Genomic DNA, 26,759 nt, shown 5'->3' with positions numbered 1-26,759 from the left:
TGTCAAAATGTGAATCCTTCTGGAATCTGTAGTTTTGTGACTTTAACCCCCTAAAAACAAAACCTTGGACTCCGGGGAGACTTTGACGGGAGAGGACAACTTTCTGTCTCGACGCAGAACTTGACTTTGTCTCAGTGGAGTCGGTCTGTCCGGTGAAGCAGATACCACCTCTGTCTCGGGGTGAGGGTGTTTTAGTGAATCACAGTGTTCACAGCCAATAAATTCTTCCTAATACCCCCAAGCACTGGGGCCTCGGGAGTTGTTCAGTAAATATTTGCTCACTTAGGTAGACCAGTTGTCCTGTGTGAGACCAACGAGCTAGGACTTCTATTTTCTTGGTGTTTTGGTCTCTGATCAGCTGTCGGTGCATTTGGGCCTCAGTGGATGTGCTGTTCCTCTCTGCCCCGTGTGATCAGCGAGGATGGTGCTTTCTTGCAAACACTCAGGCTCCTAGGGGAAGCCGAGGCTGACTTTTCTACGTCCCTACACGTGGCAGAGCTCACATGGTCTTGCCCATCTCTTTGCCCCAACTCCACCCAACTTCTCTTCTTTTTTTTAAACAGAGTCTTGGTTTGTTACCCAGGCTAGAGTGAGTGCTGTGGCATCAGCCTAGCTCACAGCAACCTCAAACTCCTGGGCTCAAGCAATCCTCCTGCCTCAGCCTCCCGAGTGACTGGGACTACAGGCATGCGCCACCATGCCCGGCTAATTTTTTCTACATATTTTTAGTTGGCCAATTAATTTCTTTCTATTTATAGTAGAGTTGGGGTCTCACTCTTGCACAGGCTGGTTTCGAATTCCTGACCTCTAGCAATTCGCCCGCCTTGGCCTCCCAGAGTGCTAGGATTACAGGCGTGAGCCACTGTGCCCGGCCCACCCAACTTCTCTTGATTGAATTTTCTAGCCCTAAGTGCTTGGAAGTCACAGCAAGCACTCTCAGGTACCCTTTCCTCCTCTCTCTCCCCTCGGTGGGTCAGCATTTACCAGGTATTTCCCTGGCCTCTTAATACAGCAATCTCTGATGACCATTCCCCTAAAAACTTGCTGTGCAACAAAAGCTGCTTCCTTTCTGAATTGTCTTCATAAGCAGGAACAGACACCAAATTTTCACAAGCACTAGAAGTGTCAGTGCCGATTTCTCCTCCTAGCCAGTGGTCCCCAACCTTTTTTGGAACCAGACACCTGTTTTATTGGAAGGTAATTTTTCCATGGACTGGGGTGGGGGGAGGCGATGGTTTGGGGATGATTCGATTGCATTACATTTCTTGTGCATTTTATTTCTCTTATTATTTACATTGTAATAGATAATGAAATAATTATACAGCTCACCATAGGTTGGGGACCCCTGTCCTAGACCACTCAGGTCAGGCTACCTGTGCCCTCTGCATAGCTTTCCTGGCTTTTTGTACCGGAAACGGACCCAGGAATGAATGAGATAGAGTGGCAGTGTGAAGAGAATGTTCTAGAAAAGAAAAAGAAGAATAAGGCCCCTTCCCAGGAGATGCAGCCTAATAGCTCCAGGGAACTGGGATTTATTGGGAGTCAGAATGAGAGAAGGACGATATTTGGGGGGCACTATCTAAACACTATACACATTAACTCACTCAATCCTTGCAGCAACACGACGAGACAGAATTATTATTATTTCCAATTTACAGATAAATAAAGCATTGAGAAGGTTTATTTTGCTGCCCAGCTGCTGCAACTCAGAAAGCAGATGGCTCCGGGCACGGTGGCTCATGCCCGCACTTTGGGAGGCTGAGGCAGGAGGATTGCTTGAGGCCAAAAATTTGCAATCAGCCTGGGCATCATAGTGAGACCCCCGTCTCTACAAAACAAATTTAAAAATTAGTCAGGCATGGTGAAACAGGCCTGTAGTCCCAGCTACTCGGGAGGCTGAGGCAGGAGGATCACTTGAGCCCAGGAATTCGAGGTTACAGTGAGCTATGATCACGCCACTGCACTCTAGCCTGGACAATAGAGCAAGACCCTCTCTGAAAAATAACAACAACAAAAATAAATAAATAAAGCAGGCCACTGGCCCCGAGGTGGAGGTGAGGGGAAACTAACAACTCTTTGTAACACCTTTTTGAGGAAAATGTGTTTTGCGTTCTCAAAACCAACATCTCCATGAACATTTGGACCGATGTCCCTTTGTCTAGTCAGAGCTGTTGGGATTTGGGGTGGGGGCGGGGCCCGGGAATAGCTGATTGGACTCAGCTGTGATGTAGTTTGCTATGATGGCAAAGGCTAGAAGTCAAGTTGATTTGCAAAGTTTCACACTTGGACGAAGGAGTGTTCCCTAAATCCTTGACAGTTGGGATGAAACTGACAGGGCTGCATAAGTGGCGGGTACCTACCGCTACAGATTCTCTTTCTGGGAACTCGAACCCCAGTAGATGAAGTTCAGTGTAGACCCAATGATTCCTGTGTCATTTTTAAAGCGTAGAATACGTGCATTTGGCACAGGGGCTACTGCCTATAATCCCAGCACGTTGGGAGGCCAAGGAGGAAGGATCACTTGAGGCCAGGCGTTCAAGACCAGCCTAGGCAATATAGTGAGACCCCATCTCTAAATTTAAAAAATATATACCCCAGCACAATGGTGGGCACCTGTGTAGTCTTAGCAACTGGGGAGGCTGAGGTGGAAGGATTGCTTAAGCCTAGGAGTTCAAGGTTGCAGTGAGTTTTGATTGGGCCACTGCATACCAGACTGGGTGACAGAGCAAGACCCTATCTCTTAAAAAAAAAAATAATAAGTCAATTTGTTTCCATGATCATTCTGAAGGTTTCTGTTTAGAAAATTAAAGCTCAGATGATCATAATTTTGGCTTTCTTTACAGATTCAGGTTTCCTTGAGGTTAATGCACTCATTCTCAAATTAAAAAAACAAATGAAGCAAGCTTATGTTCACATTTCACTACTGGTTTGTTCCCATTTTTTTCAATTCAGCAAATGTTCCATTTTAAAAACCAGACCATGCTTTTTATTGTGTTTTGTTTTTTTTTTTCCACCACAGAAGCGGCACAGAATTGCAAGATCTTTTCTTAGGTTTAGGCCAGACATCTGTTTCTCAGCACATTTGTCTTTTCCGTGAGTATTAGCTGGAAGAAAAGAAATGAGATAAATGAATGATCTTTATTTTCATGTGGAATTATTTATGAAAAGCACATGCATGAAAAATCTCTGCAACAGTGAAAAGTTCCATAGGTGTATGTAAGATTCCAGTAATTAAAGTGGTGTGATTTGGGCATGCATAGTAACACACAGGTGGATAGAACACAGAAGAAACCATGAAGCAGATCCCAGAACATATAATGACAGTTTACAGCAAACCAGCTTTACAAATCATTGCTAAAGGGATGAATTATTTAATGAATGATGGTGGAAGAATGGAATATCTGGGAAAAGTCTCAAGCTATGTTTACTTTCACCATTAGAGATAAAGGCATGTCAAAATAAATTCAAGATGGATTAAGAGTAATTGTAAGGCCGGGTGTGGTGGCTCACGCCTGTAATCCTAGCACTCTGGAAGGCTGAGGCAGGTGGATAGCTCAAGGTCAGGAGTTCGAAACCAGCCTGAGCAAGAGCGAGACCCCGTGTCTACTAAAAATAGAAAGAAATTAATTGGTCAACTAAAAATATGTAGAAAAAATTAGTCAGGCATGGTGGCACATGCCTGTAGCCCCAGCTACTCAGGAGGCTGAGGCAGAAGGATCGGTTGAGCCCAGGAGTTTGAGGTTGCTGTGAGCTAGGCTGACGCCACGGCACTCTAGCCGTAATTGTAAAATGTAAAAATAAAACCATAAAAAAAATCCAAAAGAAAATATAGGAGATCTCAGAGTAGAAGAAAGCATTGCAATAAAAAAAAAACCTGGAAGAAATTAAAAAGGGAAAGACCAACAGATTGGATTATGTAAAATGTAAAATCTTTGTATGGTCAAAATATCATAAGCAAAATTAAAACATTATAACAAATGCCAATCAATCAAATGTATTAACAGCTTTTAAAAAATAAAATAACAAATGATTTACACCAAGAGAAAAATTAGCAAAAATATAGATAATTCATAGAAATACATATTAATGAAAAATATATTTTAAAAAAATTCAAACTCACAAGTAACAAAAATGATTATTTAAATGATTTTCTGTGATTCTGTTTTTCACTCATCAAATTAGCAAAAATTTGTAAAATATTTAACTCTGGGGTCTATCTGGAGGGAAACAAGCCCTTTCATGTATACTTCATGAAGGTGTAAATTGGTAAAATCTTGTTTTGAAAACAATTTGCCAATATATATCAAGAGTCCTAAAAATATCTATGCCCCTTGCTCTAGTAATTTCATATCACAAAGTAATCAGAGAGAGGCAGACCAATATTTACCTCCTGGGATTTCACTGCAGCATTATTTATAATAATGAAAAATTAGAGGCAACTTAAGGGTTCAACAGAAAGCAACCATAAATGACAATACAGTCCATCCAGAAAATGGAAGATTATGCAGCTAGTAGCCATCTCGTGCTATGGGGTGGATGCAGTTTGTCCCCTCCAAAACTCATGCTGTAATTTGACCCTCAATGTGGCAGTGTTGGGAGGTGGAACCTAGTGGGAGGTGTCTGGTGTCATGAGGGCAGATCCCTCCTGAGTAGATTAATATCCTCCCTTAGGGGTGAGTGAGTTCTCACTCTGGTGGAGGTAGATTTTCCTTGGAGAGCAGATTGTTAGAAAGCATCTGGCTTCCTCAGTTTCTCTCTCTTGCTTCCTCTCTTACCATGTGGTCTCTCTACGCACTGGGTCCCCATCTTGATTGGAAACAGCATGAGGCCCTCACCAGATCTAGCTGCCCGATCTTGGACTTACCAGACACTAGAATCATGAGCCAAATAAGCCTCTTTTCTTGCTACATTACCCAGCCTCGAGTATTCTGTTACAGTATCACAAAACAAACTAAGCTGTCTTGTTTTCCAAGACTATTCCATGTCATGGGGAAAGTCTCTGTTATGTGAAAATATATATACTGGTCCCGTTTTTGAAATAAATAAATATTTAGAAATAAAACAAGAGCAAAGTTTCACTGTTAACTGTGGTTTTCTCTGGTTGATAGGATTATGGGTGAGCTTCTAGGTTTTGCCGCCTTCCAGATTTTCCACAATAAGCCTGTATTGTGTAAAGCAGTACATAAGTAAGCATCAAATGGGGATAAATGCAATGTTTACTTTCGCTAAACTGAAAAGCGCTGCCCACATACGATTTTACTATATTTATTGTTTCCTATTCCTGAATCCAAGCCTATTGTCAATCAGTCCAAAAGCCCTTTATCTAGACAAATCTAGACAACACAAAGCCTTTTATATATTAATAGAATTCAAGTTCCCTGGAGATCCTCCCTCTAGCTACTTTTTTCCTGCTTCTATGAATATTATTTCCCGCTGTTCCCCAGCCTGACCTCCAGGCCACCTCTGGGTCCCCCGAATGCTTCTCCTAGGTCTCCCCTGCCCGTTGGCATGTGTTTTTCTCCCCATGTGGAATTTTCTTATTCCTTCTCTCTGTCCATCCAGGTCCCTGGGGCTTTACATCAAGTCTTCTCTACCCCAGGAACCCAATCCGACATCGGAATTCCTATAAGCCTTTGTTATAGTTCTCTGTTATCAAACCTTCTCGGTCGGTGGGGGGGGGGTGGTCAGTTTCTGCAATTAGATTGCACACACTCACAGAGCAGCCAGCTTGTAGTGTCTAGTGTAATACTTAGTATACAGGAGGTGCTCAATAAATACTACAGATTATCTCATGCTGAATCTAAATACAGCAATATGGCCTTCCACACATTTGGAAAGCCTTTTTTTTTTTTTTTTTGGCCTGTTTCCCCCCAAAACAAGGCCATTTAGGGATAGATGGGCCAGACCTTGGGCAGGCTTAGCCACATGAGTGTCCCAAACAGAAACGAGGCAGTAGAACTAGCAGGCATTTATTAGCCTCTCTCCTGCTTTTTGCCATTTTTCATACATCTCTGCTCTGGAAGGAAGTCACTTGCTGTATTAACTCTAGGCAGATGCCTGGACTCTTCCATCCTTTTAACCTAGCGAAGGAGAAGGAGTTGTAAAAATAATGACTTTTTTTTTTGTTATCTTTTAAAATAAATGAAATCATCCTTCGTTTGGGTTCCTAGAGTTTAAGAGAGGGTGCGGCCTTCCTCCCAGGGCTGGGGCTAGCTGTGTTTATACTGGACAGCGCAGGGCTGGTGGCAGGAGCCGGTGGCCACAAGGTACAGGCAAGAGGTCGTACACTCAGCCACCCACATAACCAGGCAGGCAGCAAAGGCAGCATCTGGGCTGGGTGTGAAACAATAGCCATGGATGGGACCAGAAGTGGATTTGTCACAAAAGTGCATGACAGTTAAGCTTCACGAGCCCTCACTTGTTCAGACCCTTGCAGGGGCTCTGTATGATAAATACAATTATTTATAATTTCAATTTATTTTCCTTAGAGAAGTCACTCCAACTTATTATATAAGCTTCGGATCCCATAAAACCTGGCTCTACCCCTGGTAGACCTCTGGATTTAGGCGTGCCCTGTGCCTAAATAAGTCAGACTACTCAGGTTCAAGTGATAATAGCTAATCAGAAGTTGTTGCTAGAGCTTCTGATTTCTTCCAGAGCAGCAGGAATCCAGATTTCTTTTCTTAAATAAAATCTCCTACATTCTAAACGTTGGCAACTTGAAACAAAGCAAAACAAAAAAAGAATTGCTCTTGCCAAATAAGTCACATCTATAAGCTGGATTGAGCCCGTGGACCGCCAGTCTGTGGTTTCTGGTTGTTTGAGTGCAGAAGGATTGCACAGTTGCAAAACACCTGGGATGGCTCCATGGCAGGATCCGCCTGTCCTCTTTGTCCTCTGCTCATTTGAACAGGTTTGGATCAGTCTACACCAGTGAGCTTTGACCATTTCCACAGCTGCAGCGAACAGCCAGACACTCTCTAAACCAGGGGTCCTCAAACTTTTTAAACAGGGGGCCAGCTCACCGTCCCTCAGACCACTGGAGAGTGGGGTGCACATTCCACACATGCGCACTGTGGGCCCGGGACGAGGTGGCTGCTAAGCAGGACAGGCAGCGGCTGCAAAAGCACCCGGCGGGCCTGATGAATGTCCTCGGCGGGCCTCATGTGGCCCGCGGGCCGTAGTTTGAGGACCCCTGCACGTCTGCCGCTGGTCACAAGGACAGAGAGGTGACCCAGGGTGCGGCTACAAACTGGCGTAAATTCATCCCCACAATTGGCAAAGCCAACCAAAGCGTGTGGCCCCCTGGCAGTGAGGTGGCAGCAAAGTCACGTGAGGACAACACGGCATGGCTCTTACTCTACCTGGGCACTGCTTAGCCCTGTAGGTAGGTAAGTCGCTGTTTTGCATTTTTCTGTAGGGCTGCAGTGGTGAATTCGGGGAAGATTTATTTATATAACAGCTTAAACGGAGAGCAATTCACTTTCCTCTAAGCCCCAAACGCTCATGGGGCCACACAACCAGTATGTCACAGCTACAGGCCTTCCTCAACGTGAATGCTCTTTAAAAACTGTGAGGGCCTCCCAGATTAAATGCGTGCCATTTCCTGTACCAATCACGAATGACAGGGCACATCAGATGGAGCCAAAGGCTGGAATTCGGGGCAGAACGTGGCAGTTGGGCTTATGGGGGTAGGTTGGGGTGGGGGTGGGGGAGAGAGACAAGGCCAATGGGAACAGGAGATTCCAAGGGACAGCCTGTGGGTGTCCTTCTGTTGTCAGCTCAGACTGGCCATAAAGCTGCTGTGAGTGGTTGCATTTCGATTGCTAATTAACTTGTTGCAGGAGTTGCTTTGCCACAGAGAGGTTTTGGAAGCTGCTACCTGGCTCTTAAGTAACTCCCAGCACCTGTGGTGTGATGGAATGTGCGTGCAGGGGGCTAGAGCCGGGGGATCTGCCGTATAAACGCCACTTCTCCTGCTTACGCAAGCCCAAGGGGCTGGGGGTTGGGGGTTGGGAAACATTTACCGGAATCTCCCCCTTATGCATGGAATATTCTGGAAAGGGCCTATCAGAATCACCTGTGTGTAATCCTTGCACTCTAGGAGGCCAAGGGAGGAGGATCGCTTGAGGTCAGGAGTTTGAGACCAGCCTGAACAAAAAGCGATACCCCATCTCTACTAAAAATAGAAAAAATTAGCCGGGCATGGTGGCGCATGCCTGTAGTCCCAGCTACTCGGGAGGCTGAGGCAGGGGGATCGCTTGAGCCCAAGAGTTTGAGGTTGCTGTGAGCTAGGCTGATGTCACTGCTCTGTGGCCTGCGTGACAGAGCAGGACTTTTTCTCAAAAAAAAAATTCGTGTTGTTTGGGAATTGTTGGGTTCTCGAAACTGAGTTGATGCCTGCCATCAGTTTTAGAGAGTTCTTGGCTATTATCTCGGCTATTATCTTGGCTCTTCTACAATATCTCTTTCCTCTCTCTACATGTCAGTTAAATGTATTTTAGACCCTTTAAACACATCTTTTTTATATTCCCCCCCCCTTTTTTTTTTAACTTTTCAAGCTGAATTCTGGATAGGTTTTTTTTTTTTCTAACCTGTGTTCCAGTTCACTAATTCTCACTTCAGCTGAGATGATCGGCTGTTAAGTCAGCCACTGGGTTTTTAACTTCAATGACAGTATGTCTCAGTTTGAGAATTTCTATTTGACTCTTTTAAAAATCTTTTATGTCATTTTCTATAGTTTCCAGCTTCCTGTCAAAACTGTCAAGTGTGGCTTTTATGTTTCTGAATATAGTAAACAGAGTTGTTTGATATTCTGTATCTAAGCATTCTCATTGCTTAAGTTTTTGTGAGCCTGTTTCCATTCTTGTCTGTTCCTGCTATTTTGTTTGGTTTTTGTTTTTGAGACAGGGTCTGGCTCTGCTCACTGTGTTCAGGCTGGAGCACAGTGGTACGATCTCAGCTCACTGCAGCCTCAAACTCCTGGGCTCAAGTGATCACCCTGCCTCAGTCTCCCGAGTAGCTGGAATAACAGGTGTATACCACCATGCCTGGCTAATTTTTAAACACTTTTTGTAGAGATGGGGTCTTGCTCTGTTGCCCCGGCTGGCCTTGAACTCCTGGCCTCAAGTAATCCTCTTGCCTTGGCCTCCCAAAGTACTGGGATTACAGGTGTGAACCAACATGCCCAGCCTGTTCCTATTCTTCTTGTTCATCATGTCCTATTTTCTTGGGATGCCTCTTAGGCAGTATCAGTCATTGCATATATATGAATATGTGTATATATATATATGAATAACGGTTGACTCTTCCTCCAGAGATGTTTTTCACTGTGTCTATAAGGGTATAGGGCACTACCACTCTGGAACCCTCTATATCCAAGTTCAAAGCTTCAGACTTCCTGGACTGCCCAGATGCCTGAGACTATATCCTTCCCCTCCTCCCCCATCCTGAGCTCCTGGTTTATAATGGAGAGTTGAATCCCCAACTGTGGGCTTTGAGTTTTGTTTCTCTGCCCCATGCAACTATGGAAAGAGTAGCTCATTTCCAAAGTTGTTTTTTTCCAGACTGAAAAATGCCTTAGGATAAAAGCTTTGTGGGCTGGCTTTGTCCTCGCCTCAATTTTGGCAGATGTCCCTTCGCTACCTTATTATCACTTTGATGCTTTTAAGAAAATTAAACAAATATTTCATCCAGCTTTTTAAGTTGTCTTAGGGAGGAAGGTTGATCTCAATTACTGAACATACCATTGCCAAAGCATAAGTTCTAGGTGACGTAGGTGCAAATCCTGGGCCTGTCACTTTTAGCTGATGTGCACATTAAACCCTGCCTGCTTGGTGGTGTGACTATAAAATTTAAAAGTGAGGCCGGGCGTGGTGGCTCACACCTGTAGTCCTAGCACTCTGGGAGGCTGAGGGTGGGTGGATTGCTCGAGGTCAGGAGTTTGAAACCAGCATGAGTAAGAGCAAGACCCCGTCTCTACTATAAATAGAAAGAAATTAATTGGCCAACTAATAGATATAGAAAAAATTAGCCGGGCATGGTGGCGCATGCCTGCAGTCCGAGCCACTCGGGAGGCTGAGGCAGGAGGATTGCTTGAGCCCAGGAGTTTGAGGTTGCTGTGAGCTAGGCTGACGCCATGGCACTCACTCTAGCCTGGGCAACAAAGTGAGACTCTGTCTCAAAAAAAAAAAAAAATATATATATATATATAATAAAAGTGAATATTCTTTGTCAGGTGGTATAGTAACATTTTGTTCATTGTTCGTGTCCCACACTAAAATGTCAGTTCTAGGAAGATGGCAAATCTATTTTTTTCACTGCAGTTTTCCCCAACAATGCCTGGTACATAGTAGATGCTCAGTAAACATGGAGTATAAAGAAGGGTTACTTTGTAAAGATAACCAAGTACTTAAACAAAGTATATGTATTTAAAAATAAAAACACATTGTAAAACTGCCTTCTTGGGGGGTCAAGATCAAATCTTAATAGCAGCCTCTAGGCCAGGCATGGTGGTGTGTACCTGTGGTCAGGTGTCAGAGAGCTGTGATCATGCCAGCCTGGTGACAGAGCAAGACCCCGTGTCTACAAAGCAAAATAAAAATAAAAATAAATAGCAGCACCTACTGTTTAGATGAGCCTATTCTCCTTTATAATTTTACGAACCTGGTTGTTATTTCGTTTCAGTTTTCACTTTGATCTTATTTTGAATGGACTCTTCACCTTAAGTGAAAGTCTTTCTTTGTGGAAACATGATCTTGACCTGCTGGACATCTGGGCTGTGTCCAGTTTTAGGCTATTATAGATGATTCTGGCTTCTTTGCTGATGACAGTGAAAATGGTAAAATGTGCCTATTGTCAAACCGTGACACTGTGTTCGGGCTCATTTCATAAGCGTGTCTGTCGTTCAGAGCTGGGAGTCTGGCATCCTCCAGAGTCTAAACAAAATCAACAAACAGAGATTCCTGAGTCTCCCAGGAGAAAAACTCAGGCTACTTCCAAAGGAGACCAAGGAAGGAGGATGTTCAATATGAAATTCAGGGTGACTGTTGAATCTCACTGATGAAACCTTTATATTTCCTTTAACCAAAATGATTTTAATGAATTCTCTATCAATCATTGCCACAGGTACATTTATTTAAAAGCCCAAGAGTGATTTAGAAATGGCAAGGTAGTTTACCTTGAGCCATAGACACTGGGATGCTGTCTGATTCATTCCATACTCTTCTGCAGCTTATTGGATAAAGAATTGAAAGAAATTAAAAATCAGAACAACTAAGTGATCCACGTATGTTTTTATTTAATGATCAAATGATTCCATTTTGCAAGTAGAAAAGTCACGCCAGCAACAATAGCCACGATTTATTGACTTCGTTTCGTTTAGATGCTCAAAAGTCACTCATTGTCTAACATTCCTAGAATAATCTCGAAAAGTAGATACAGGGGCTCCTTGACTTATGATGGTGTTCTGCCCCGATAAACCCATCATAAGTTGAAAAAATCTGAAGTCAAAAATGCATTTAATACACCTAACCCACCAAACATCATAACTTTGCCTAGCCTACCTGAAACGTTGTCAGAAATCTTTTGCCTACGGTTGGGCAAAATCATCTAACACAAGCCTATTTTATAATACAGTATAGAATATCTCATGTAATTTATTGAACACCGTACTGAATTTATTGAATTCTGAAAACAGAAAGATAGTATGGGTACTGAAAGTCTGGTTTCCACTGAATGTGTATTACTTTTGCACCATTATAAAGTCAAAAAAATTATAATTCGAACCATTGTAGCTTAGGGGCTATCTGTACTGCTATTACTTCCATTTTCCAGATGAGGAAACTGAGGCCAAGAAGAATTATGCAACTTGGTCAAGCCCAAGGCAAACCAATGGTGCTTAATTCACTGCTTGCAGCTCTCTGATTTTTCATGACCACTGAAAGGGAAAATGACATATCTGTGTGGTTTGAGCGTTAATTAAATTCATTAAGTGTTTACTTAGGACCGAGCAGTGTTGGTCCCAGGGCCGTGGGTAAGGTGTCTTAAAAGGTGACAAGGGGCCATAAGACATGTATCAGCCTTTTTGGGTACAATGACGAGGTTAGACATTCGTGCACACAGAAATGAGCAGCTCAAGTGACAAAGCAGTGGCAGTATCTGTGATTATGATTACAAAAGCAGAAGGCAGAGGCTGGGCTGGGCTAAGGGCTAGAAACCCTTGCCTAATCCATCTATCTCTCATGAGACCAGGAAACTAAAAGCTCTTTTTCAGAGATACAAAAGCTGAGATAGAGTCTCCCTTGCACACAAGAATATCAATTTGAACTGGCATCCAAAGTCAAATTTGATGTGCTTGGATTTCCCTGAGTCTACAAGAATAGGGTAAACCTGGGATTTGAGGTTGGAAAATAAAAGATGTGGCAGCACTCTTGGCCGGCGCCCATCTGCCCTTCGTCCCACCTGGCACATGTCATTTTTGGGGAAATGATGGTGGGAAGGATGAGATGGCAGGTGGAGGAAGAGAGAGAACACTCTGAAACCCTCCTTTCCTCCTGGCTTGCTTCTAAGTCGAACCGGAGTCCACCTCCCTGTGAACCCGTGAACCTTGTGAGCATTCTGATTTCTGGAAAGATCTGTGTGCCCAGGGCCCGACCAGATCAAACCGAAACTTTGGGCTTTAGGGGGGAGGCACAGCTATAAAAACAAGTTGAAGCTGGCATGTCTTGTCCCAGGGTACACATCACGCCAGAAATAGAAGTGGGCTCTGGCCCGCCCGTCAGGGACCTCGCTGCCCCATCGTGGGGACTGCCTGTGACAACGGAACGGGTCTACATGAGTCACAGATCTCTCCGGTGGGGGGAAGAGTAACTCACCATCTTTTCATAACCCTCAGTAACTGGGTTGAGGGAAAGAGAGAAGTTTTTGTTCATGATCTCATTCCAATCAGAATGTATCCAGACGCCCAAATATTTGATTTGAGCCTGGTTGCTAAGAGACCTCCCACTGGGACACAGCTGCCTGCGGGCAGGAGGGCGGTATTGGCATCGCTTCAGATTTCTGCCAATTTATTTTGAAACCAGAAAACCTGGAACCTCAGCCTCCCCAACGCAACCACGGGGAGAGGAGACGCATGACTCAGGCGAGCAGCAGAGGGAAAACTCCCCCTGACCCTCTGCCAGGGAGCCGTAGGAGGCTTTGGGAGAGACTTGGTGACACTGTGAGTGTTTACTTTAATGGCACATATGCTGGTGGGTTAATGAAGGAGAAACTGGAGCCTTGTGCTTAGAAATGCAGGTGACATCTCGAAGCAAACTCAGGGATTCCAGAACAACGCTGGATTTCTGAGTTATAATTGGGCGTTATGCAGGCTGCCCTGATTCAAAATCAGAACCACACGCCCAGTGTCCTGGGGCTTAATTGCCTGGTGGCTTAAACCCCTTAGGGAAGTGGCACGAGCAAGGCTGTCACAGACAAGCACGTGCAGGGTCAGAGCACACGGGAGGGTTGGGGAAACCGGCGTCCGGCTTCTCGGTTCTCAGCAGAAGGCAGACAGCCGGCGGTGGCAGGCCCAGCCTCTGTGTCACCGCCCACGGACATGGGTGGCTTCTCCTCCCGGCAGCAGCAGAACAGACCTTCTTGGTGTGACCTCCGTCCCCAGAGCCATTCTCAGGGCCAGACAGGACCAGATATACGAGAACCAGATATACAAGCCTTGAATTTTTCCCAAGGTATTTTTGTTACTGAATTTGGCTTTAGGACTTGTTTATATAATAAATGTATTTCTGTGAAAGACCCAGGTTTTGCTGTCAGGACTCTGGGTGAGATTTATAATGTGATGCAAAATTTAAAGGTCACAGATGGTTACCCTTGGCTTTTGCCCAAAGCCCTCGTATTAGGGATCTCTAGAGAAAAAGTCACAATGGGATATATGTGCATGTGTGTGTGTGTGTGTATATATGTATGTATACAGACACACACACACACACACATATATATAGAGAGAGGCTTATTTTTGTTATGAGAAGTTGGCTCATGTGATTATAGAGACTGAGAAGTCCCACGATTTACTGTCTGCAGGCTGGAGACCCGGGAAAGCTAGTGGTGTGTTCAAGTTCAAGTTCAAGTCTGAAAGCCTGAGAACTAGGGGAGCCAATCCCAGCCCAAGAGCAGCAGAAGATCCATGTCCCAGCTCAAGCAATCAGGCAGGAAGGGAAAAGGAACAGAACCCTCGTTCCTTTGCCTTCTGTGCTAGTCTGGCTCTCAGTGGACTAGCTGAGGCCCAGCCTCCATGGGGAGGCCGCCCGCTTCCCTGAGACCCCAAGGTGTGGTCAAGTTCACTCAGAACGTGAACCCTCCCAGCCCTCCTGTCCACGACGTCCCGGGCAGCAGCACGACACAGGGGTGGGGGGTTTTGCTTTCAGATAGAAACTCAGTGCAAGCTTCACTCTCCTCTGCTGGGCCATGTGGTCTCGGGCAAGTTCTGACACCTCGGTTTCCTTATCTGTCAAAAGCCATCTTGAGAGAAGTATTTGCTGGGTTTGAGAATAGTGGGTAGTAGTTTGATGCGTGGAAGAAAATCGATGGAGAATAGGAGGGAGCTTAAAACTCATTATGGAAATAGGAGAGCAAAGATATGGGGCCCCAGGCCCAGCATAGCACTGGGCACATGGGAGTCAACTCAAAAGTCCTTCTGGATTGGCTGAGAGGCTCAAATCGAGTTTGCTTGACTGGAAAACGTGAGACACAAGATATATGCACAGATCCATGAACAGAGGACATTAGAAACCAAAAATGAATAGTCTGAATGTGACTGCAATGTGGGGGCTAATGAAATTAACCAATGCACTACGCAGCTGGGTCTCTTGGTTCCAGAAGGCATCAACAAATCAACAGCCAATATAATTTCCATCTTGCAGACCAGGGAAAAGACACCCTTAAAAAATTGAAATATCGGGAGGCTTGGGCAGGAGGATTGCTTGAACCCCAGGAGTTGGAGGTTGCTGTGAGCTAGGCTGACGCCACAGCACTCTAGCCCAGGCAACAGAGAGAGACTCTGTCTCAAAAAAAAAAAATTGAAATATACCTAAATCCAGGGAAAATGCCCTTCAGTCAAGCAAGTTTTTGCTGGTCAGTCTATGTGCTGAAGAAACCCGCAAGAGATACCTAAATTTGTCATCCACCGCCCGCATACCTGCCCCTTGGGTAAAATATACTACGTCATCTAAGGTACCGATGAGATGATTTGTTCCCACGAAAGAAAGAAGCTATGATGTCATAGGTGTCGCATGATGCTGTCATCACAGGATCTGTCAGGCGCCTCTTTTTTTTTTTTTTTTTTTTGCATTCGAGAGAGTCTCTCTTTTTGAATATAAATATCCTCGCTAGTGAGGGCCACTGGCAGGGAAGAGAAGAGCGCCCCTCCAAACAAGATAAATGAGCGGAAGGACAGCCACGTTCTGCATGGAGATCTTGAATATTCCGCAAGGCTATTCAGCCAAAATCTGTCTCTTAGTTTTTCAGTAATGATAGATGACAAAGCCGAGGGTAAAAATAAACCCACTTCCAGTGTTGTTTCTGGCTAGTTCGGCGGGAAGCAGCTTCGAGAACCTTCGGGGGGATGTGGGGAGATGTTTGGGATCTGGAAAGCTAGGCATCTGCCGGGGAAGGCCACGGGGCTACCCAGTCACCCTGGGCGAAGTTCCTCTTTTGTTGCTCTTTTCTTAGTGCCTGTGTAAATTTAATCAGGAGAAAGGCTCCCCGGGAAAGGCTGGCAATTTACACATCTTTTCTACACGTATCAGTCCAAGGCCAGCGATTGCATTAGATAGAGAACCTGTATTTCCTCACGGGGCTAGTTGACATCCCACCATCCCACAGACTGGCTCGTGCCCATTTGGGGTGTGAATTCCACAGACCCCTCAATTCGTGAGCCTGGAAAAAGCAGACCAGGACTGGTTAAGAAGCACTCAACTGAATTTTTGTCCAGTAACATTTTGGGTGGATATTTTTCCCCACTCATCGTCCGTGTTTAGAAACACGTGGCCTTGTAGGGGTGCTTTGTTAAGTTGAAAGAGAATATCTTTTTTTTTTTTTTTAACTAAAAATCTATAATTCATTTGCCTTTATAAAAATATTGGTCTTCACTTAGAGGTCTATGGTTTAAATGAAAAAAAAAAAAAACTGCGATATGTTTCCAGTGATAGATTTTTAAAGTTTTGGATAAGAAGAGTTAATGCCTACGGTGCCAAGGCACTCTTAGGGAATCATGCATTGGCAGGATCTTGCTAACTGGTAGGTGTTTTTCAACTAGAAAACCCCTGTCCGGAAATGAGAATCACGTGACATTCTGAGATTATTTACATCTCATATAAAATGCACCCATCTAGTGGAAGTCTTGGAGGTGGATGTGTTCTTAGTGGGATATTTTTTTCTTTTGAAACCATTCATCTCATAATCCAGGCAAAAAAAAAAAAAAGAGCCAGATGTGACAGCTATTAAGAAAAAAGATGCATACTATCAATACCTTAGGTCTATCCGCTGCCTTTCTTCTGAGAAGTCCAGTGTTTTGCAGACGTCGTCTCATCCCTTTCTGTGTGTTATCCCCAATTCGAGAGAGGACTGGAAAATGCCTGAAGTCAGGAGTGTATTGGATCTCGGAGGAGACCTTGGCTCTTTTATTCTGCACAGCGCCTGCCTTTGGTTTGTGCCCTGTGTACGTGCACCGATATTCGACACACAGCAGGATGCCTTTCACCCAAGTCATGTTAAAAAACAAAACAAAACCGACCCCCTTCTCTTGCACCCACTTGGTTGTTTCGCTACAGCCCTAAGGCAAAAGCCTGAACAAGCAAACGGCTCTCCCCACAATGACTGGCACAATTACTTGTTGGCTTGTTTCCTGAGTCGGGCTGTCTGCAAAGTCCCTTCTGCATAGTGTACACACCCGCTCACTAACACAGTTCCAAGGGTATAGCTCTATTGCACTGCAGTTAAGATTCTTGAACTCCTCCTGACTGTCTCTGAGACTTCGGGTTAATGCCTTAGGGATGCCCCATCGTAGACGGCACTGCAGAATCTTGGCTGATTAGACCAACTTTGGCCAATCCTTACATTTCTTAATGACTGGGAATTGGAATCCATTAGTAACATCCAAGGCAGGAAGGTAGGAAGCAATGGTGCAGTTTGCTCCGGGCTCTATCCTGGTTTGAATTCCTTCCAAAGGTGTACAGTGTTCCACTGTGCGATTAGAAAAGCAACCGCAAGCCCACACGCCTCTGATGGGTGACAGACCTGAGATGGAGGGTGAGGTGTGGCGGTTTTCAACTGGTCACCATCGTTGAGACACAAAGGGAGGCCACTTGAGGCCTTTCACAAACAGATCCTCCTTTAAGCTTTCTTCAGCTTCATGGGCTGCTGCTCTCCCTCCCAAGTTCACTTCGCTGTAACCTCGATATGTACACCATGACTTCCTCAGGTGGCACCTTTGTGGCAGTCCTTAGTGACATTTGCCTAATCCTTCTGGCTACCACCTTCTGTGCCCGGGATGGGATTGCACTTTTTGGCCCCTTCGTGGTTGGGTGGGGCTGTGCCCTGGATCTGACCAATAACGTGTGAATGGAAGTGATGTTTGTCACTTCCCGGGCAGGGCCATTACATGCTGGGGCAAGAACTGGATTGAGTCTCCTCTGCCATAGTAACTGGCAAAATGAATTCAAGATGGCGCTGCTCTGCTGGCAGGACCCCGGCCAATGTGTGATGCAGATGGGAAACAAATCTTTGGTATGATAAGCCACTAAGATTTTGGGATCAGAATCCAACCTAGATTATTCCAAGGGATAGACCTTCCTTTGATTTTTGTTGTACCTTTGCAAGGACCCTTCTGCTTGAAATTCACACCCTCCCTTCTTTCTTTTGCTTGGCAAATTCTTACAGATCCTTCCAGATCCCGTTTGCAGATGATGCTTTCTGTGAAAGCATCTCTTCTCACACCTCCAGGAAGTTGGCCTTCTCTCATCTGTGCTTCCCCTCTGCTCTCTGCCAATTTCCATCACAGCCTTACTTAAGTTTTATTCTTGATGTCTACTTCCAAATCTGCTTTCCTTTTTTAGATGTTGAACATCTTGAGGGCAGGAACTATGCTTCATTCATTTTTCCATCCACAGTGTCTATGTCAAAATACAAGCTCAACAAGTGTCTCTTAGAGAAATTAAGGCACTCAGAGAGGCTGGGGAATGTGATTAAGGTCACCCCATCAGTGTTGGAATCATGGTCTCAAAGCCCCTGCATACACCAGCACAGGTAATTTACCAAATATTAGAAGGCATTTAAGATTGACTTTGCTTCCAGCTTCAACGGTATTTGTCTATAGTTCAAATAATTAAAGAGAAAAGATGAAAGAATATCTTACAATTAGGCCCCCCTCTTCTGACAATTGCACTATTTTTATAGGAAAAGATTTTTTTAAAAAAAGAGAGAGATGGGATTTTGGAGAAAACATTCATGGGCAATTTTTTTGAGGCCATGGTGGTGGTTTAGGCCTGGCTGTGTTTATATGAAGAAGCATATTTGTTTATTTAATGCCCTTTGTTTTCATAAATGCATTTATGCACATCATCAAATGTACTTTCCTGAGTTGTTTGAAATATACTATTAAGATCCAATATAAATTGATAAGATTCTATTTCAATGTCTGTTGTAGGTGAAGTATAATTCAGTTCAGGGTACAAAATCAGGGGAGATCCCATTTTTGTTTAGGGCTAGCTCCTCATAGAAGAGGAAGCATATCTACTGGTGTGGTGTCCTTAATTTTATAAATGCATCTGTGCATATTATGACATTTGTCCCATTGAGTTGTTAAGAATAGATTCTTAATTCTAATATGAGCTGACAAGATTGTGTTTCAATGTCAGTAGAAGTAGCAAGATGTAGGTCTGGGAGAAAATCAGGAAAGGTCTGTATTAAGGTCAGGCCTAATGCTTGGGTCTTAGTCACTCAGGCTGAGTGACAAGGGGGTATAGCACTTGTTCTCCTCCACTATAAAATGGGAATAATGATATTCCCTACCCTCACAGAATTGATGTGAGGATTAATAAATAAAAACAGATAAAAAACTTAGAACAGAGCCTGATGCATAATACAAACTCAAGAAGTGTTAGCAATCATGATGAAATTTTTATATCGCAATTTCTTTCCTTGGGGACTTTGTAGACATTGCCTTCTCTCACCAGCCATGGCTATAGAAAAGTCTGTGAGAAATCGATATATTTTTTTGCCAATATACATGACTCGATTTTTTTTTTTTCTTTTTTTTTTTCTGAGACAGAGTCTCACTCTGTTGCCCAGGCTAGAGTGAGTGCTGTGGCGTCAGCCTAGCTCACAGCAACCTCAAACTCCTGGGCTCGAGTGATCCTTCTGCCTCAGTCTCCCGAGTAGCTGGGACTACAGGCATGCGCCACCATGCCCGGCTAATTTTTTCTATATATATTAGTTGGCCAATTAATTTCTTTCTATTTATAGTAGAGACGGGGTCTCTCTCTTGCTCAGGCTGCTTTCGAACTCCTGATCTGGAGCAATCTGCCCCCCCTCGGCCTCCCAGAGTGCTAGGATTACAGGGCGAGAGCACCCGGCTGATTTTTTTTTCTTTCCTGAGAAAAACTGAAGGATTATTTTTTTGAGATAGGCAGTTTTATTAGTACACGTCTTGATATTAAACATCCATATATTTTATGATACATGATATACCCTTTCAATCTGTGGATTTAAATCTTTCTTTATCTCTGGAAAGTTTTCTTGAATAACATCTTTAAATATTTTTTATTCCAATTTCTTCATAAGGGATATCATTTATGTATGTGCTGAGCTTCCTACCTATTTCATATAATTTTTTAGCTAATCTTGGTCACTTCCATTTCATTGTCACTATTCTTGATTTCTCCTTTCTATGCCTTAGATGTTTGTAGCTGTTTTCCTTGTGCCATTTCCAATGAATTTTTAAATTTTTTTCCCAGGAAAAAATCTATATCTTTATATACATATAAAAATATATATTTTATATCTATTTTATAGCTATGATTATTTTATTTTTTTCTTTCTTTTTTCTCAAGCAACTCCAGTTCATGTTGTAACTGCTTTTCCTGACTTGCCGTATCTTCTCTGAGCAACTGCATCTTTGCTTTAAGTTACTGTTTTATACAACAAATATTTAAAGTTAAAACAATTATGACATGTTGGAACACAAATTTTATCTCTTCTAGATCAAAGTTTTTCTTGTGTTGGCTGTTCACTGCCATTCGTTTTTTTATTTCTTCACTCCTTTTTTTTTTTTAATGGGAGGAATTTTGAAAATATTTTGTGCTGGTCTCACCTTGATCATTTGTCATGTTTGAACTAGATGAGGTATTTTGTGAACAACTACTTTCAAGAGGTTCATGCTAAGGAGTGGCATCTTCCAGGCTAGCTGGAATTCTCAATTTCTTTACGAACCAGTGGAAGTTTCCTTTAGTCTTTACCTCTCCCAACAGAGACCTGAAACTACAATGCTGAGTTCCTCGTCTTCATGTTGCTCCAATGACAGACTGCTTTTTGTAAAGGTAGCAGTTTTGTGTAATTCGTCATCCAGTTATCCGTTTCCTTGATGTCATTCTAGTGCATACCATCAATAACTTATGCTAATCATCAGTATATAGGAAGCAAGAATGATATATTTTCCCTGCAATGACCTTTTTTGAGATTTCAGCAAGTTTTTCATATAGGGTATATCTATATGTGGTCACCTAATAAGATATTCTGATCAATACATTTTGGGGGGCCAAGGAATTCTTAAATGTTCAAAGTAATGGTATTCTGGATAAACTTTTTATCATATTAAAAAAAAAACAGTACTTTAGGAATCCTAAAAATCATCCAATTTATGTACCATTTTCCCTTCTACAATGTCTACTTTCTATGCTCATGTAGGTAAAGTGCCTTACATACAAACTCAGTGGCAGATCTGAGACTTGAGTCTAGTTTCTGGGTTTCTAGTTCTTTCTACAACCCAGCTTGCCTTCCTGACTTATTACCGTACGTACCAAGGGCTAAACAGAGGTACTTTTGCTTTAGATGGTATTTATTTCCCCCATATCATTTGCCCAGTACTGAACCCGGGCCACAGAAGCATGACATATCGGCAGGAGTACTAATTGGAAAAGAGTTTGTTAGGCATAAAATTAGTAACTCTTTGATGATGGGATTATTCAAAGGGCTTCTTTTTTGGGTTCTTTAAATTTTTTTACGGGGTTTAAGGATATGTAAAGACTTAGGACCTAAATTTTAGTCATCTAGAATACCTGGCAGAGCTTCCAGGAGTGAAATTGTTGGGGAACAGACAGCTTTTGACTGAGAGGCAACAATTTACTAACAGTGGAATTAAGGATAGAATGAAGAAAGAGCCACCCCGCTTCCTATTCCTCCAGAAAAACATGGCACGCTGGAGGAGGTAGCGGATTATTCTGGACAAAAGTCCAAATAAAGGGCCTCCTGTAGACAGAATCAGGACCAGGACGTTTACAGGGCTAAGGTCCAACCATTCTTAGGGAATGGAGGGTTTCATTTTTTATTGTGATTTCCAGGATCAAGAGCTTTTATTTTATATGGTGTCCAGTAAGGGAGAAGTGACCATAATAAAGCCAGACCGAATTTTCTTTGGCATTCCCATTGCCTTCTTTGGGATCCATTCTTCTGGGCCTTACTCTCCCAATTCATCATTAAGTATGTGTCTTTTTCCACAGACCTAATCCAGCTGAAAATAGCAGGACAACACTAACTGGACACATTACAGGAAGTTGGGAAAAGAGAGAAAGCTTCCTATAGCAGTTCACCCAGTACAACGAATATCAAATGGCTGTCTTAACTCTATCTCATTTTCTGATGCACGTAACTCACATGTGTGGATCAGTATGTGCAAGTCACCGTGTCTGCGCTGGGGGGTGACAGTGGTGAGAAAGTCAACATGTTCTTTGCTCTCGTGGAGCTTATAGCCCAGGGGTCAAAGTCATGGCCACAGAGCCATGCAGAATCGTCTCCTGAGAAGGAGAGGGGGACAGAGGGACAGAGAGAATCTCAGCACTTTAGCTGGGGGGATCAAAAGCCGAGACTGAGAATTAGTTCCATGGGATCTGGAGGCCGTTCCTGAAGGAAGGGGAACAAGGGCGAAATGGCAAGGAAAGAACAGGATGAGAAAGGAGGAGAAGGAAATAGGATGAGAGGAAAGGAAGAGAAACGAGGACAAGATGCTGCCGTGCGGCCCGTGAAAGCGTCACCTGGGATCTTAGTTGACTCATGCTTGGCTTCCCTCTGTGCCAATCACCTAAACTTTGGCACCAATAAAAGCTATGATAGTTCTTCAAATATATTTCTTATTGAAGGGGATGCTGTTTGTCCTGGACTTTGGCGATGCACTCCAATTTTGAGAGAGGTTCCTTAGTAATTCTTCCCGTGTATCCCTTTTGGGCATTGGGTTTGTGGTTTGGTCTGTGTTCCTAACCAGCAAGTCACCCCCCATGTGGTCTTCTCTGCTTGGAGAGCCTTAAGCCAACAGTCCTTGAAGGATGGAAACCAACATGGAGGTGCCAGGGACCTGGAGGCCTCAGTGTCCCGTGACCCTCTTGGGGTCAGGGGAGGAGGGAGAACAGCCCGTCTGCATCCAGCTAGTCAGAACTAGGCAGAAGGTGCTGCTGGATGAAGTTTCCTTTTCAGGGAGATTTTTTTTTTTTTTTTCCTTTTACAGTGAAATTGGAACAGTCCTGGGAAAATGGGACAGGTGTCCCCAATCAAGAGGCAGGGCTGTTTACCCAGCTCAGCCCAGGAGCCCTAGGGGAGGGGAAGCCTCCATCCCAACATTAAAATTTTCCGATCAAGAGGTTGTCCCTGCAGGTTGGGGACCAGGAAACCAGCACGTGGGCCACCCGCTGACAGGTGGACACCGGACACTGGGAGCAAGAGCGGGGTGGGCAGGCCGAAGTACACCACCCCCGAGGTGGGAGACCGGAGGGAATCTCTGGGTTAGTCTCTCCAGGCTGTAGGGTAGGACCTGCCTGCACCTGCCGGCCACCCGGGTACCCCACTGCGCCAGCTGCCGGTGGGGCCGAGGAGGGCGCCCTCCTGCGGGCGGGCAGGGGGCAGACGTCCACTTCCCACCAAGTCTCCGGGACAAGCCGGAGGGGACAGGCGTGATCAGGGCCAGCGAGGCCGGCCAGGCCCGCCGTCCGCTCCAGCCCGGGGCCGGCGCAGCCCGCGTGGTCCCCGCATGCCCCCGCCGCGCGGCCGCCCAATGCCCGCGGGACTTTTGCTCCCGAGGGGACCAGCGCGCAGCACCTGGCGCGTGCCCGCCCGGAGGCTCCCAGGCCCCCTCCCCGCCGGGCCGTCCCGCAGTGGACGCGAGGCCGATTTGGTGCAATGCGAATTAGCTCCCGCCGCCCCAGCCCGCGCCCGCCGCCGCCTCCAGCGGGGCCGCCGCCGCTTGTCGCCATGACAACCGGCCCCCGCCCGCCCCCGGCCCCGCTCCCGGCCGCTCGGGCCCCGGGCTCCGGCGGGGGAAGGCGCCCCGCCCCCGGCGCCCCGCATCCGGCCGCCGCGCACCCCCACCGCCCGCGCGCCCCGGCGCCACGCAGCGCGCCCCCTCCCGCCCGACAGGGGAAGCCCGGGCGCCCCTGGACTTGACTTCACAATAAAGCTCCCAGGGGGCTGGGGCGCTCCGCGCGCGGTGCCGCACCTGCCGGGGCCCCGCGGCCGCGCTCGCCGCAGCTCCAGGGGGCGCGGCGGCCCGGAGCCGCCAGGGCTCGGCGCCCGGGGACCCGAGCAGGACATCCCCGAGGCGGCCGCGCGGGCGGCGGGAGGCGGGGAGCGGCCGGCGCGCGGGGAGGGCGGGGAGCCCGCGGGAGGAGGAGGAGGAGGAGGAGGGCGAGGGGGAGGAGGGCGGGGGAGCGGGGCGGGCGGCGGGAGGCAGGCAAGAAAGTAGCAGAAAGTGAGGCTGGCAGGCGGCGGCGGCGGAGCCGGCGAGCGGCGGCGGCAGGAAGTCTGTGCCCGAGCCGAGCAGAAATAAGAGCCGGGAGGGACCGCGGCGGCGAGAGCGAAAGAGGAAACTGCAGAGGAGGAAGCTGCCGCAGCCCCGCGCCCGCGCCGCGCCCGGCGCCCCCTCCCCAGCGCGCCCCCCGCCGCCCCGGCTCGTCGGCCATGGCCCGGGAGAACGGCGAGAGCAGCTCCTCCTGGAAGAAGCAGGCTGAAGACATCAAGAAGATCTTCGAGTTCAAGGAGACCCTCGGAACGTAAGTGGGGACCCGGGAGAAGGGGGTGGAGGTGGCCGCGGCGCGGGTAGCCCGGGCGGCTCCTGCTGCCACCAGCGTGGCCGCCGCCGCGGCAGGAGCCCGGCGGGTCGCCGCGCCCTCATTGTCCAGCCCCCGCGCGCCCCACGCGTGGGTCTGCGCCCCCCCCCCGGTGGGCGCCGCTCGCGGGCGGGGGAGGGGGCGGCTCTGCGCTTTCGGAGCCCAGCCCACGCGGGCGGCCACTTCCCACTCCCCTGCCACCGCCGCCCTCTCCCCACGCGTGACCGTGGGCTGGGCATGGTGGCCGCTGCTGTTTACTGGCCGTGCGCGTTTACTCACAGTGTGCACGGGCGCACTGTGTCGCCGAGACGCGGTCACGAGAAAAAATGAGCCTCCACTCATTCCCATTTCTGTCCTTACATCATGTGTTCCCATCGAATTGCCATCCGCGCGTTGCGAGGTGTAGGCGAGACTCTGGGTGGCCGTGCGATCACGGAAGGGGAGAATTTCGCAGCGTTCACGGTCACGTGTGGGCAGAGCCGCACCTGAGGGTCTGGACATTTCGCCCAGGCTCAGCCGCACGCGCTGGGGTGCGTGTCTCCGTGGGAGGGTCGGCGACCGTCGCCGTTCGGGGCGGTGCTCTCCAGGACTGCATTGGGTCGGATGCTGATGGCTGCGTCTCTGGCAAAGCAGAAATAATCAGAAGTCGATGGCACAGAATGCTCCAAGCATGTGCCGCTCGGCTCTGCTGCTGTTCCCTTTCTGCCCACGAGTTGGGTTTTGTTTTTGTTTTGGAGCGCCTCGGCAGAGGAAGGGAGGTTGATAGTGAAAGGGAACGAGGCGCTGCTGGATGAGTCTGAAGTTCAAGTTATTTTCTTCCCTCTGTGATCACTGTCTGTTGTGGAGCAGTGTCTTGTCAGTGTGTATAGAGTCACGCGCACACGTGCTGTACGAAACGAACATTTTGCAGGGGTTCATGGAGGTGACGATTAGGCTGGGAAGAAAATCAGTGCGTTGTTGGGTGTCCTTCCTTCTTTCCTTCCTTTTGTTCGGTTGGCTTGTTTTTGTGGTGGTTTTGTTTTTCCAGAAGGACGTTTCCAAACCCAGATTGTCTTCTGCCCCTGCCCCGGGTCCGCTGCTGTGGTTGTGTCGGTCCCCCTCACCCCACCCAGGGATCTGCAGTGGGTGCCCCAGCGAGAAGTTGCGGGGGTGGCATTCCCAGCCGGGCTTCTGGTTCCCGGGAAAGCATGTGCCAAGGACTGGAATAGGGTCCCCCCACTATCGTGGGCTGTCTTCCAGGGAGGGTACAGACTTGTGGCCTTTGTTGGCATGCAAACAGAAAACGGCTTAGCTTTTTAATAGAGAAGGGTTGGGGGCAGCCTCTCAGGGCAGCCAGGGAAGGTCAGTTTTGGCCAAAACTCTACAAAAATTACCAGTGAGGTTTATTCGGGTTTGGAGTTGTGACTCTGAGATGCTCGAGTTCCTAAGAAACAGGAAAGCACACTCTTTGCTTGTCATCTAGGGACCGGCTATGTGGCTTGTGGAAGAGGGGGGTGGAGAGAGTGGAGTCCCATCTGTGTGTGTTCCTTTGCCTGGCATATCCGCACCTGAGCCGCTGGCACTGGTCCCCCTGCCTGTGGGTGGACTGATGCAGTGCTCCCCAGCTGACTCCTGCTCCAGAGGGTGGCCCTGCCGCTGCACCTCTGCAGTGGCTGGACTGCCAAGGCTCGGTGAGGGGAGGCTCGCTCCATTGAGTCGCTCCTACCATAGCACGCCTTTGGGGGATGACTGCGGGTGGCTTCTGCCTTGGCAAGGATGGGCATTTGTTTGCCTTCTGGCTTGGGAGTAGAGCTCTGGCAGAACAGCCTCTTGGACTCTGGCCACGTTCTCTGGAAGCTTTGGCTATACGTCCCTCTTGGGGTCCCAGACCATTGCCTTCTGCCTTGGAGAGAATTCTTTGCAAAGCGATTTTCCCACTATCGCGTTGGCAGGGCACCTAGAAGAGTGAAAGATAAGCAATGAAATGATCCAGATGTTTTCTACTCAGTGACATAATAGTCATGCTAATCATAGGTGGTATTCTGAAATGTCTACCAAGACCAGGCATTATTCTACTTGTCTTGTGTGTATTAACTCACTTAAATCTTAGAGTGACCTTATGAGGCAGGTATTTAACTATTATCCCCGATTTGTAGATAAGAAAACTCAGGCAACAGAGAGATTAAGTGACCTGCGAAATGGTAGCTAGCTATTAAGTGGTGGAGCTGATATTCAAAGGTGATCAGAACAACTCTTGATTATCTACATGGGGTAGACACACTGTGGATTGCGTAATGGCAGATGGTTAATCATAATTGGACTTAACTTTAGTATTTGGAGGGCTAATTTTAATATTATTGAAAAGAAAACATAGGGGATAAATTGTTATCTAAATATGTAAGCATTTCAGAGCTTTTG

The 26,759-nt window shown here is 46.5% G+C and overlaps 1 protein-coding gene and 1 long non-coding RNA gene across 5 annotated transcripts in view; one reads left to right on the top strand and one right to left on the bottom strand.

Annotated features, from left to right (window-relative positions):
- Positions 1-2,020: 2,020 nt before the first annotated feature.
- On the bottom strand, positions 2,021-25,589 carry LOC142864338 (uncharacterized). Its single transcript, XR_012914866.1, has 4 exons — positions 24,723-25,589; positions 11,180-11,232; positions 10,523-10,584; positions 2,021-3,104 (listed from the first exon to the last, which is right to left on the bottom strand). It is a non-coding gene; the product is annotated as an uncharacterized LOC142864338 (long non-coding RNA).
- The window catches only part of CAMK1D (calcium/calmodulin dependent protein kinase ID), a 294,151-nt gene continuing 291,367 nt past the window's right edge, over positions 23,976-26,759 (top strand). For 2 of the 4 annotated variants that reach the window (XM_012765698.3, XM_075997485.1), the window contains exon 1: positions 23,976-24,305. In XM_012765698.3, the coding sequence (XP_012621152.1) occupies positions 24,214-24,305 (92 nt within the window). In that variant the 5' untranslated portion in view covers positions 23,976-24,213. The remainder of the gene's footprint in view (positions 24,306-26,759) is intronic. The other 2 variants (XM_075997484.1, XM_012765700.3) reach the window with 1 other exon arrangement.

The sequence above is a fragment of the Microcebus murinus genome, chromosome 25 (genome assembly GCF_040939455.1).
Source record: "Microcebus murinus isolate Inina chromosome 25, M.murinus_Inina_mat1.0, whole genome shotgun sequence".
Lineage (NCBI taxonomy): Eukaryota > Metazoa > Chordata > Mammalia > Primates > Cheirogaleidae > Microcebus > Microcebus murinus.
The sequence above is the reverse complement of the archived record's forward strand: the minus strand, read 5'-3'. Positions and strand labels throughout refer to the sequence as shown.